General features: G+C 57.9%; 1 protein-coding gene across 1 annotated transcript; it reads right to left on the bottom strand.

Annotated features, from left to right (window-relative positions):
* Nucleotides 1-4284: 4284 nt before the first annotated feature.
* NPW (neuropeptide W) lies at nt 4285-8127 on the bottom strand. The gene is made up of 3 exons (XM_004750731.3): nt 8011-8127; nt 4821-5416; nt 4285-4599 (listed from the first exon to the last, which is right to left on the bottom strand). The coding sequence occupies exons 1-3, from the start codon at nt 8125-8127 to the stop codon at nt 4557-4559; spliced, it is 756 nt and encodes a 251-aa protein (XP_004750788.2). The 3' UTR covers nt 4285-4556.
* Nucleotides 8128-12846: the final 4719 nt, after the last annotated feature.

A 12846-nucleotide genomic window follows, 5' to 3' on the forward strand; every position in this document is an offset into this window, starting at 1 on the left:
AAAAAGGAGTTTGGAAATGACAACGCAGCAGCCCGCCCCTATATTCTGGAGGCCAGTTACCAGGTGGCTCCCGCCCTCTCTAGGATATCGTTTTTTGCTTATCTGTGCTGGGGATGTCTGTTAAACATTACCCATCCCCCAACACACAACCGTCTCTGCCAGGGACCCTCACTTGTGCCCCTGCTCATCCCAGGGAGAGATGACATGTATCCAGGACTTTGGCCTCTGACCTCTGGCTTGTGATCAGTGCTCAGAGAAACTGCTTCCATGAACTAGCCCCTGTGACCCACCCCCTGACCCCAGCCCACCCTTCCCTCCATCCTTCTCCCCTAGCGTCTAGCTCCTATCCCCAGCATGAGTGCCCCTTCCCCCAACCAGACAAGAATGACAACAGAAAATTGGTTATGCTTTGTCGTGCCTCTGAGTACACTTTATCTGGAAAAACCCAAGGGCGCTCAGGCCATTTTGCAGATCAAGAAACTGAGTTCTAGGGGCACCTGGGTGGCTCAGTGGGTTAAAGCCTCTGCCTTCGGCTCAGGTCCTGGGATTGAGCCCCACATTGGGCTCTCTGCTCAGCGGGGGGCATGCTTCCTCCTCTCTCTCTGCCTGCCTCTCTGCCTACTTGTGATCTCTGTCTGTCAAATAAATTTAAAAAAAATCTTTGAAAAAAAAAAAAGAAACTGAGTTCTAGAGAGGAATGGGACCTAGGCAAGGTTCCCCAGCTCCTCTTAGGCACTGCTGTGAGAGTCTAAGTCCACACTTTATCATGGAGCTCTTTCTCAGCCTCAGATACAGGAAGACAGCTGAGTTCCCCCTCAGCCTGCCCCTCCCAGCCTGCCCAGACCCCTGCACATACCTGGTCCCCGGGGATCAGGCATAACCAGCCCATACAGTTCCCCATGGGGGCAGAAGCAGGCTCAGTTCGGGTCCCAGTCCTTGCTGCTCCTTCTCCCCTCTCCAGTGCCCTTAGCCTGGGCGCCCAGGCCCCGCCCAAGCACAGGCTCTCCTCTGGGCAGCCTCCTGGGCCCCAGCCCCTTGGGTGTCCACACCCGGCTGCTGCCCCTAAAAGCCACTTAGGCCAAGACTGCACGGCTGCTTCCCCACCCCCACCTCTAAGTTCCTGGCTGATGCAGCCATAGGCTCCCGCTGAGCTGGCCACCTCCATCTGTCTGCTTGCCTGTCCAGAGCAGGCTTGTCCGGTCTATGACTGCCTCTCTGGACCCAGCCTGGTGCTGCTGCTCCTGAAGGCTGTGCCACGGGTGCCATCTACCACATACCAGCCCGGATGGGGCTTCGGGGTCACCCCCAGCAACCAGGACCTGCCAGTTTGTGGTATGCGGCCATGCCAGAGTCGAGGGAGGTAGCTGGATGGAAGCCCCCAGGCTGGGGGTAGAGAAATAGGAGCGCCTGGTCCTACGGAGAGGACCTCCCTTGGAGATCGCCTCCCCCACCCCCAACCCCGCCCCAGCACAGAAACTCCCAGGATCAGCCTCAACCAGTCTGGGAAGATGAGGGAGGAGTAACCAGGGACATGTGGTCCCAGCCAGGAGCCAGAACACTGCATCACAGGGAAACAAAGGAGGCTCCAAAGCAGAAAAGGAGATGGGAAGGACCAGGAAGGTAACAGAGTAACAAAGGCAACATCAGAGAGTAACAAGGGGGGTGGGTAACAGCCCCAGGATAAAGGCGGCAGGGAGAAGGGCAGGTAGATTCCGCAGGGGTAGCAGGAATGGGTGAGGGGAACACGTTAAGGATGGGGGCCCAACGAAAAACGCAGGGAAAGCGAACCCAGCGGCTCTCCGGGCAAATTCTCCCATGCCCTTCCTCCAGCCGCGGGCCTCTACGTGAGACAGAAGTGGGTGGCAGAGAAACCGGCCGAAAGAACAGCATTGACAAAGACCCAGGAGAGCGGTGCGCAGGGGCTGTAAGGCGTTTGGGTCGCCCGGGACCGGGCCAGGGGAGGTGATCCGCGAGGCCCGCTGCAGGCGGGGAGGCCGGTGGGAGGTGATCCCCACCCCTACCCCGACGCCCTTGCTGCCACCTTGCTACACAGGCCTTGCGACAAACAACAGGCAGACCTCTCGGGGCTTCCCTCTCCTGGACTCTCAATGGGGGCCCCTGGGGTGGGGGTAGGCCCAGGGCTCCGGGAGCGGGGAAGGGGCTTTCCTCTGAGCTTTGAACCTAGCTGCCAGGTGCGGCGCCCCGCAGCGATGGGCGGAGCTTGGGCCTGGGCGGGGACTCCGGGGCGTGGCCGTGGGTAGAGGCTTGGTCGCTGGCCGGGGAAGGCGTGGGGGCGCGTCTGCAGGGTGGAGCCATTACTCTGACGCCCGGGTAATGCCCCGGAGCTTCCCGGGCCGCGCCGCCTCCCTACTGGACATTAACGGCCCCATGGGATGACCGGGCCTCGCTTACGGCCGCCCCCTTCAGACGACGCCAGGCCTCTCTTCAGAGCCCGAAACTGCAGCAGCCGGGACGAGCGCGACGGAGAGAGAGAGAACACGACACCCGGAGCCGAGAGGGAGAGAAACGGGGAGAACTGCGCGGACCACCGGAGGGAGGTGGCGCAGGAACCCGCTCACTCGCTCTGGGCCCGCCCACCACCGCAGGCGCCGGCTGCGGCTGAAGTCCGAAGGCGCAGCCGCGCAGCGCCGCCTGCCGGCTCTCGGTGGGATTGCTTCGCTCAAGGGGCTGGCCCGGGACCCCCCACCCGCTCCGCCTTGCCCTGCTGGGTGGCGATTGCGAGTGAGGCCGCTCCTGGGGTCTGCTTGCACTGCAGGGGCACAGGGGTGCCCGGAAGGCGGTAGGCAGAGAAGCCGGGCTTCTGTCAAGTCCCAAATCAGCTCTGCTTTTTTATCTTGGACCTGGTGTCCACCCCTCTGGACCGGGGTACCTTCAGGCAAGGGAAATCTAGAGCCTCACCAAGTGTCCAGCCCTTGTCACCGAACATATGCAGACCACTTGGCTCTGGCGCGGAGTACCTGCAGTCTGTGTGGGGAACAGGAAGGAGCAACAGGACCAGGGGACAGGGCAGCTGTGTGGCCCAGCCCCAGAACGTGGATTTTGCGCCGTTGGTGGTGGAAAGTGAGGCGCTGTGCCCTGGAAGGGAGATCAGATCAGGACGCCCATGCTTTAAAAGACCGAGTTCGGCGAGACGCAGGAGCAGGAATGGACTTGGAGTGCAGAGAATGGGTTCACCTGAGGAGTCTGTGGCCACCCCTTCCCTCGGGGCTGATCCTGGAATCAGAGTCTGTACAGTCAGGGCTCGGTTAGTAAGAATGGGGAGGGCCGAGAAAAAAGCACCCACATTAGTAGGAGACAACATGGGGAAAAGGATGTACCCAGGAGATGAGCGGGAATTGCCAGTAAGGAGAGATAGGGGGTTCCAGAGGCCAAGGAGAACGTGGGGGCTGGTTCCATGTGAGTATCTCGAAGCTAATCAGCTCAAGGGGTACGGGACCACCCTCCTCTGCTCCTGGCTGTCCTAGTGGAAGGCCTTGCCATATGGCCAAGGGAGGGCCCAAGGGCAGACAGCATCAGGGTACAGTGACTGGGTGCTTGGAGGCCCTGGATAGTTGTGAGAGTCAGAGCCCACGCAGAAGAGGGTTGACGAGGAAGCAGAAGCGGGGAGAGGCCCAGACACTTGTGAGCGGGAGCTGTAAGGGGGCCCAGGTGGAGGGAGGCCCTTATTCCCGATAGCAGAACGTAACTATATGGGGGTTGGGGCCGATAACTGAAAATGCGGAGGCGATAAGAGTGGAAGAGTCTCTGAGGGGGCAGGGGTCCTTCCTCCCTCGGAGGAGAGTGGGGTCTTGAAGGAGGGGCTGGGGGTTTGCACTTGCTCTCCAGAAGCCACTGGATGAGGGGAAGGAGGGGTGCAAAAGCAGTCAGGTTTGAAATGAATCCTGGGAGATGGGGGAGGGGCTGGGTGGGCTCCTTGGTCATAAGGTCCCTTAAGGAAAACATACTCCTCCCCAGCCTGGCCAGAGGGCATAGTGAGGGGGCACTCTGGGGCTCCCAGGAGGCTGGCATTGGGGGCTCTGACTCTAGGGTGTGAGTCCTGTTTCCCTCTTTCTGGTGGATGGCAGTGGGACCCAGGGTCTGCCTTGCACCTACCTACCCTGCGACCTCTCCTTTCCCGTGGGACTCTCGGACCTGGTCTGATGACCCCATCCTGGAACAGGAGATGCAGTGGCAGAGAGGGAAGGGGACCAGTCTCTGCCTCTGTCCCCTCTTCACCCATCCCCCAAGCACTTACAGATCAAGCTGGTTAGGAGAGGGCACGCCCCGGGCCAGGGACAGGGCTCCTGATATTTGCCAGGGTGTGAATGAAGCTATTTGCACCCTGAAGCGAGATGCCAAGAACACATCACAGAAGAAAGGCATCACACGCGGGAATGCATGAACCAGGCAGCTTTTATTGGCCAGACCGTCTGGCCTGGCCTGAGCTGTGCGCCCAGGCAGAGAAGTAGACTCCCTCTGGGTCAGACAAGGGGCATCACCAGCAAGGGGTGCACTCAGGATGGCCCTGGGGAGAAGTGGGAACCGGCAAAGGTGGTTCACTGTGCAGACCATGGCTGAACAGGAGACACGCCAAAGGCTCTAGAAAGAACAAAGCAGGACCTTAGGGAGACGGTGGTGCACCCTCCACTAATCCTCCCCCCAACTACCGTTCCCAGATGGGAAGGGTAGGAGGCTCCAGGAAAACCTTTCTGGGCAAGAAGTGGGAGATAGGAAGATCATGGGGTTTCTCGTGGGCACGCAGATCTCCCCAGACATCCTCCACCCGCTGCGGTCCCCGCCCCCTTTCTCTCCCCACGTACCTGGCCTGCTTCACCCGGGTCCAGGAAGGGGCCCCCAGCCGGGGCTCCAGTTCCGGCTGGGGCTCAGTGGCGCGCTGGCTCCAAGGCGCACTGACCCCGAGACCTGCGCTGGGGTTCCCGCTTCCCGTCTCCAACAGTTCCCGAACCCCCGAGGAGAGCAGAAGAGCACCGCGGGGGATGGGCTCCGGGGAGAGGGTGTCTTTGGCAAAGAGCCTTTGGGGGGACGCGCCCTGGCCTTGGGTGTCCCAGGCAAGGGATCCGGCCGCAGGGAGCAGCGCTCGGCGCCACACGTAGGGCGAGCGGCGCAGCCCCATGAGCAAGCCCGCGGCACGGCCCACTGTGTGGTAGCGGGGACTCGCCACGTGCTTGTACCAGGCGCCAGCGAGGGGCGACAGGAGCAGCAGGAGCAACAGCAACGCGCGCACCGCAGGGCCCCGCATTGCCGGGCCCCGCGCCAGGGCGCTCAGGTTGACCGCCGCCCGGCGGGGCAGGCCTGCAGCTGACTCGGCTGGGTCCGGGCGCACTGCGGGACCTCGGCGTCGTCGGGGAGCCGGGGGAGCGTCGGGGGGGGGGGGCCCGCAGCGCGGCGGACCGCGCTATAACTGCTCGCCGGCCCCGCCCCCTCGCCCCCACGGTACTCGCTGCGCTCCAGAAAAGCAGGAGGAGAGCTGGAGAGGGAAGAGCGGCCCAGGCTGTTGGGACAGGGGCGTGGGTGGTGAGTACCTTCTCCCAGGAGTGGGCCCTCAGCTAGAACTCTAAGTGATGCTCTGCTGGGGACGCCCCTGCTCCCCGCTCAAGAAGGACTGTCAGGACACTGGGGGGGGGGGGGCGTGTCCAAAGGGATGCCTCCTGAGCTAGAACTCTTGCAGGTGAGCACCAGAAGACGAAAGACTGGCGGGGGGGGCTAGAAGAACCCTAGTGGGGCCAGAAGCGCTGACTGGTGGGCGTCCTCCGCATCATTCAAGAACCCTCTGTGCATCTCCTCTCCTGAGGGCTGTCTCTTGTCCCCCCACCCCTTCCACCCGCTCTGGTGAGTCCCCTGAGTGAGTCCCAGCTGCAGCTGGATGCTTGCAGCCACAAACTTGGCCACATGGGCCCTCCCTGAGATTGTTAGTGCTTCCTCACGGCTTCCGGAATAAAAAGTAAACCCCTCCTCTTAGCCCTGCCCTGGCCTGGGCAGGAGAAGGCCCTGTGGACCTCCAGCCTTCTCTCTGGTTGTGATACCCCCTCCCCCAAGACTACTGTCTCAGATGGCCAGTTTTCATCTTCCTGCCTTACCCAACAACCTGTGATGCTGCCTGCCTCTGTGTTTCTGCGCCCAGAACGTCCTTCCCACCCTTGTACTTATCCCTCAGGATCCTGTCTGCATGGCCCTGATCCGAAGGGTCCCCTGGAGTATTCTGCTGTGCATGCATGTGTCTAACAAACCTCTCCAGAGGGCAGAGCCAGGCCCATTCTTGCCTGAGCCCAGCCCAGGAGGGATGCAGGCCCCAAAATAATCTGACCTCAGCCCACCCCCAGCAAGCACACCACTCATGGAACATTTCCTAGGTCCCAGATGCCAGGGATCCTGGAGAAAAAAATTTTTTAACACTTTATTGTCAGAGAGTGAAAGAGGTGCTCACTTAACCAACTGAGCCACCCAGGTAACCCTGAAATGTCTTATTTTGATCTCCAAACAATACCATGAGGTGGGATTTTTTTTTTAAAGCTTTTATTTTGGGGAGCACATAGCGGACTCAGTCATTAAGTATCTGCCTTCGGCTCAGGTCATGATCCCAGGGTCCTGGGATGGAGCCCCGCTGGGGCTGCTTCTCCCTCCCTCTGCCCCTTCCCCAGCTTGTGTGCGTGCTCTCTCTCTCTCACTTACTCCCTCTCTCTCAAATAAAATCTTCTAAAATTTTTTTTTAAATTTTATCTTTTAAAGTAATTGCTCCAGGGCGCCTGGGTGGCTCAGTGGGTTAAGCCGCTGCCTTCGGCTCAGGTCATGATCTCAGGGTCCTGGGATCGAGTCCCGCATCAGGCTCTCCACTCAGCAGGGAGCCTGCTGCCTCCTTTCTCTCTCTCTGCCTGCCTCTCTGCCTACTTGTAATCTCTGTCTGTCAAATAAATAAATAAAATCTTTAAAAAAAAAAAATAAAGTAATTGCTCCACCCGATGTGGAGCTTGAACTCAGAACTCTGAGATCAAGGGTCGCTGGCCAGCCAGGTACCCCAAAATGGACCAGTACCGACCTCCTTTATCAATGAAGTAAGGCACAAGGAAAATGAACTTGCTCAGATCACTGCTGGTTAAGCAGTGGGACGAGTGGGGTCCGACCTAGAGCCCCCCAGCCCGACAGCACCGCTGTGGGGACCAGAACTGCAGTTCTCCATGGAAACTGCCCCTCGCTCTCTGCTGGTCTCCTCAGCGAAAGGGAAGGCGAGATTCTGGGAGTGAAGGGAACAGCCTTTCCTCCACGTCAAGGGGCCAGAGGTGCTGGGAGGACAGAGGGTGCACCTCTAAGGCAGGAGGGACCCAACTTGGTTGTGGGGAGCCCTGGGGGCACTCAGAAGCAATGCAGCCCTCCCTACAAAGGCCCTGCGGAACAGGGGAGAAGTGAACCAGGCCCTGCGCCCTCTGCTCGGTGGTGGGGATGGGGGGAGGCGTGCACCTCGACCTCTCCTGTCAGTTTCTTCACCTGCAGACTGGGGTGGTGAGAGCCCCTCCTCAGCTTACTGTGAGTACGAATCCAGGCGTGGGTCTCGGTGCCAGGCCTGGCACACAGTAGCTGCCCCCAGAATGCATGGGCCACCATCTCCTGCTGTTCCTGTTGGAGGCTTCCCGGCCTGAGCTGTTGGTAAAAACGCTTTGATGGAGAGGTGACTGGTGCAGGGACTAGTCGGGTAGGGGGTGAGAGGCAGCTGTGGGCGCACCTGGAGGGGCCTGGCGGACCACAGGGACCTGGATCTGTGTGGAAAGCAGCCTCCCTGAGGGGGCCCTTGGCCTGGAGAGCCGCCTGGAGTGTGCAGTGGGCGGGCAGCACAGGCTGATGCAGGCCGCTGGGGTCCCCTGACGCTGCATATCCTCCCTGCTGAGAGTACTTGGTGGGGGCGGGGGGGTGGGGGACTGCCTGGAGCCCCCACCCCACCCCAGTTCATCAGGGGAGGGTCCGGGTGCCCCCTGGCGGGGGCCCAGCAAAATCACTTACAGCAAGGTGGTATGGGGTCTGGGGCTGCTGGGACATGAAGCAGAACGACAGGTACCAGCATGGATCGATTTCAAACACAGCATCACAGAGAGTCCTCCGCAGGACGCCATGCTCCATATCTGAAGTTTAAACACCCGTCCTGCTTGTTTATGGCTGTGAAGCCCATGAGACGATGAGGGCCCCCGCTGAGGGCCCCCGCTGAGACAGAGCCGGGCTCCTGCTGGGCAACAGTGTGCAGAAGGCATGTGGGCAGAGAGCCCAGGGCCAGGCTGGGGCAGCAAAGCACACCACAGTCTTGGGAACTCCCAATGTGGGGTATAGGGGATGAAGGGCTCTGTGCCCTGCCCAGCCCTGAGCCCCCCACCCCCACCCCGGCTGCAGGAGTCATTCTGGGAGGAGGGGAGGAGGTGACGGGCCCAGGAGGGCTGACTCTCCTTTCTGGGCCTCACCTCTCCCTTCATCCACCCAACACCCTCCTAGAAACCAGGGAAGCATGGCTTCGGAGTGCCTGCACGCTCCCTTTCCCCAACGGCACCAAGCTGCCTGTAGGCTGGGGCCACTCGCAGCCCCAACACCGCACACAGGCCCCGGCCCCAACAAGGATGCCATCCTAAGGACGCCGCGATTGAGCAAATCTGTTTTGTCTTCTTTTAAAAAAAGTATTTATTTCTATCAAGGTAATTTACATTGTAAACAGAATGCTAGTATAGGGAAGAACTTAAAACTGTCCCTCACCCACGCTTTCACATCCCAGTACTGCTCTCCAGAGGCAACAGCTCCCAACCCCTTCAGCTCTCTCTGTTGGTACTTATCACAAACTCAACTGCTATCCCAGCAGCGGCTTTCTAAGAAGCCACGATGTACTTTGAGTAAACCATGCACGTCCTGTCTTCACAAGTGCATCTGCCATGTGTGCACTCGTGTACCTACTCACAGCCCAGAACAAGAAAGCAAAGATTTCCGCTCCCGCGAGCTCTCTTTGCAAGCCCCCCAGCCAGAAGCCCCCAGTACAACTTATCACCTCATCAGGGTGACAAGCACCCTCAGCACCACCCCCCTCAGCACCACCCCCACGACACGTGGGGGACCAGCCAGCAGAATCCCTGGGCGTCACCCCCACCGTACAGGCAGAATAACAGCCCCCCCCCAAGATGTATGTGCCCCAGATATTCTGGAACCTGTGCACACCTACTAGATGCAGTAGAGCAGGGGACTGAGGTTGCAGATGAAAGAACCGGGGGTGCTCATCAGCAGACCTTAGCAGAAGCAGATGGTCCTGAATCAGGCAGGTGGGCCAGCACCATCACCTGGGTAAATGTGGAGGTGGCTTCGGAGAACAGGGTGGAGGGGGTGTGTGTGACAAGGGAGAGGCTGGCAGGATGCACCTGGCAGACGGCAGACGGCAGACGGAGGAGAGGGTGGGATGCATTCTCACCGGGAGGCATGCACCCCATCTGCACCTTGATTTTATCCCACTGAGACCGCTTCCGAACTTGGGAATTCCGAATGCAAGATAGTCAATCTGTGTTGTTTGCAGCCGCTAAGTTTGCGGTCATTTTTTTAACAGTGGCCACGGGAAACTCATGACCCAGCGGACATCAGTAACGCTCCTGCTCTGCTGCGACCACCACAAACGTCGCTTTAGGGGTAAAACTGCCCCCAGTTGCGAACCACAGACCCTGAGATTGTAAACCGCTACTCTCCGATTTACCTGCTTTACGCAGCGCCAAAAGGCTTCCTACTAACGTAGATGAAGCTCTGGTCCCTCCCTCTGTTCGGATTTTGTCACCACTTTGGGTGAACTCACTGGCCAGCGTTTATGTTGTTATGGCTGCGTAAATACTGTCCTCCGCCAAGGGGACGATCACTACATTTCCTTTCCCATGATGGCGTTTTCTTCTTTGCTCGTTTGTGTACATGTTCACTGTGCTACTTTCCCCCAAAGGCTCTGAGAGACAGGAGGAGTTCCTCAAAGTCCCTTCTCCGGATGCTCAAGCTCGCGAGGACAGCCTGGCCGGTTCCATGTCTGCTCCAGAGGCCCCGCTGTGGGAGACAGCAGCTTCCTGCTCCAGGCTGTGCACCCTCTTTCTGGAACATCTGTACAGGCACCTTCCCGCGCTCTGCTTTGGCTCTTGTCCAGGTTGGAGCCCGCTTGCTGGATGCCAGGTCAGAGCCCGCTTGCTGGATGCCAGGTCATGTTCCAACTGGTACACCCTAACGTTGTAGAGACAGGAATCCTCTGGCAGTTCCATGCAAATGGTGACATGAGACCTAATTAACTTGTCCCTTTTATGTCCATGTCTCTATGCCTAGTGCAAAGATTTTCTAGGTGTAGAATCTGTGGATGGATAACCTACTCCTCAGAAATCTGAGGCCATCTCTGGGTTCCGGTGTTCCAGGAGTAAAGTCCTATTCTCAGTCCCTCCTCTAGGATCTTCTCCCTCCTTACCCCGTCCTCCCTAAAGCTGTCAGGGTCTTTGTTTCATCTGCAGTCCTCCAAGAGGACATCGCTTGCTGAGGGCCTTTCCTCCCTGGCTGGGTCCTTTCAGCGTGAACACTCGCACCCTTCAGTACTATAATCCGCGCCTCTCTGCTTTCTCTGTTCTTCCTCATATTCCTACGAATTAGACTGTGCGCCTTCTAGAGTCAATGTCTCAGCTTCTTTATCTTCTGTGTGTCTGCTTGCTGGCAGATGTCTCCCAACTGTACCTTCCCAAATTGTTCTTGAGCTTTTACTCATGTTTTTAATTTCTAAGAGCCCTTTATTTCCTAACTGTTCTGTATTCGTTATTGTTCGGGGAATCCTAGCCTCATTGCACAGAAGCAGCATCTTTTCTGCAAATGTCAAATACAGCTTTTTCTTTTTTTTAAGTAGGCTCCAGTTCGGGCTGGAACTCACCACCCGAAGACCAAGAGTCATGTGCTCCACTGAAGGAGCCAGTTGGGTGCCCCAAATACAGTTCTTTCTAAAGCTTCCTTTGGCTCCCTGGGTCTGCTTGGTGTGGTCCATCTTTCACACGGCAGGCTCTCCTCCTGAGCCTGGACATCCTTGGCTGCCCTCACCTGTGAGTGACATCTTGATGCTTTTTCTGTGGGGACGTGGCTTTGCCGAGTGGGCTTCACTGCAGGAATGGCTTTTCACTCTGTAACGGGGTGCGCAATAAAGCTTTTCTCTGGAGGACCCCAAGCAGGGGGGTGGGGTGCGGACTGGATACAGAAGCCAGGGCAGGGGTGGAGGGCCCAGGTGCCCAGCTTCCATGCACTGACCTGCAGGGGCTCCCGTTTTCAGTCCCCTGCCTCAGTTCACCCTCAGTGAAATTTCTTTCTTTTTATTTATTTATTTATTTATTTTTATTTATTTATTTGACAGAGAGAGATCACAAGTAGGCAGAGGCAGGCAGAGAGAGAGAGAGGAGGAAGCAGGCTCCCTGCTGAGCAGAGAGCCCGATGTGGGACTTGATCCCAGGACCCCGAGATCATGACCTGAGCCGAAGGCAGCGGCTTAACCCACTGAGCCACCCAGGCGCCCCTCAGTGAAACTTCTTATCATTGTTCCCCCCAAAGGTCTCAAGGATGCTTTGTAAAGTGAGTCACTCTTCCTGTTGTTCCAGAATTTGTTTACATCTTTCACTCGCTGCTTCCTCCCTTCCTGTCCTTTTGTACTCGTGGACTGGCAGTTTTTTACTCCTCTGCCGTCATTTAGTGGGGCTGTGACAGTGAGGAGGCATCTGCATGTGGTCTGTCCACCAGATTTACTTGATGTGATGATGACCGTTTTGCAACTCAAGAGTGAGGAAGCCAAGGGTTCAATGAGCTAACCAAGTTCACCAGCAAATAAGTGGCTGAACTGGGGTTTCAAGCCCATTTCTTTTTTTTTTTTTTTTAATTTTTCAGGCTTATCTTGTACATTTGTTACTCCTATCCTGGAGTCAACAGTTTCTCCAAAAGCCTTGGTTTCTTTTTTTTTTTTTTTTAAGATTTTTATTTATTTATTTGACAGAGAGAAATCACAAGTAGATGGAGAGGCAGGCAGAGAGAGAGAGAGAGGGAAGCAGGCTCTCCGCTGAGCAGAGAGCCCGATGCGGGACTCGATCCCAGGACTCGGAGATCATGACCTGAGCGGAAGGCAGCGGCTTAACCCACTGAGCCACCCAGGCACCCTCAAGCCCATTTCTGTCTCATTCTCAAGTCCAGGCTCGCTCCCCAACAACACACTGCCTTTTTCTAGAAGGCTTCAGATTTGACTCTCCTCCTTTGATAGCAAAAGGGACGTCTGGAGTGTTCCTGTCCCCCAAGGATAGCGAGGAGGCCCTCCCTGCAGGGGCCTGAAGCCCAGTATTCACCACCGTCCACTTAGCAAGCTTGCCCTGATGCTTCTCTGCACCAAGCCCCCGAGGTCGGTTGGGGGTGCCAGTGAAGAGCCTGAGTTCTTATCAGGATCCGGAGAGATAGCCCCTGGCTCCGAGATGGAGGTCATTAAAAAACGGTCTTTTATGATAACAATTTGCAGAAGTTTCTTATTTGGGGAGGCTGGGACAGGGTATGTGTGTGTGGCGGGGGTGCGCCTGCTGACCAGCCCTGTTTCTGCGTGAGCTGCAAATACAAGCGGCCTGGGCTGGGGGGAAACGATGGGCTCCCCACACGGCGGCTACATTTAGCAAGTAAGCTGCAGGACGTGCGGTTTCCGATCGACTCGGGACAGCACGTCTGCACGAGAACGGCCCACCCACAACGGGGGCGCACTCACGCTGCACCGCGGGGAACGCCGTCCGCGACTGCTCCGAAATTCCAAGCTGCCCGGCGGCGCGGCGTCGGCAGCGCAGTGGGGCGCGCTGC

The sequence above is a fragment of the Mustela putorius genome, unplaced genomic scaffold (genome assembly GCF_011764305.1).
Source record: "Mustela putorius furo isolate JIRA1106 unplaced genomic scaffold, ASM1176430v1.1 tig00004007_pilon_pilon_pilon, whole genome shotgun sequence".
In the NCBI taxonomy this organism is placed as follows: Eukaryota; Metazoa; Chordata; class Mammalia; order Carnivora; family Mustelidae; genus Mustela; species Mustela putorius.

Excerpts from the sequence above, each read along its gene's own strand:
- NPW (XM_004750731.3), bottom strand. The coding sequence starts at position 8,127 with ATGGAGCATGGCGTCCTGCGGAGGACTCTCTGTGATGCTGTGTTTGAA. Across the intron at positions 5,417-8,010 it reads AGACCCCATACCACCTTGCT|CGCGGTCCGCCGCGCTGCGG; the intron begins GTAAGTGATTTT and ends GAGCAGTTATAG. Across the intron at positions 4,600-4,820 it reads ACCCGGGTGAAGCAGGCCAG|AGCCTTTGGCGTGTCTCCTG; the intron begins GTACGTGGGGAG and ends TGTTCTTTCTAG.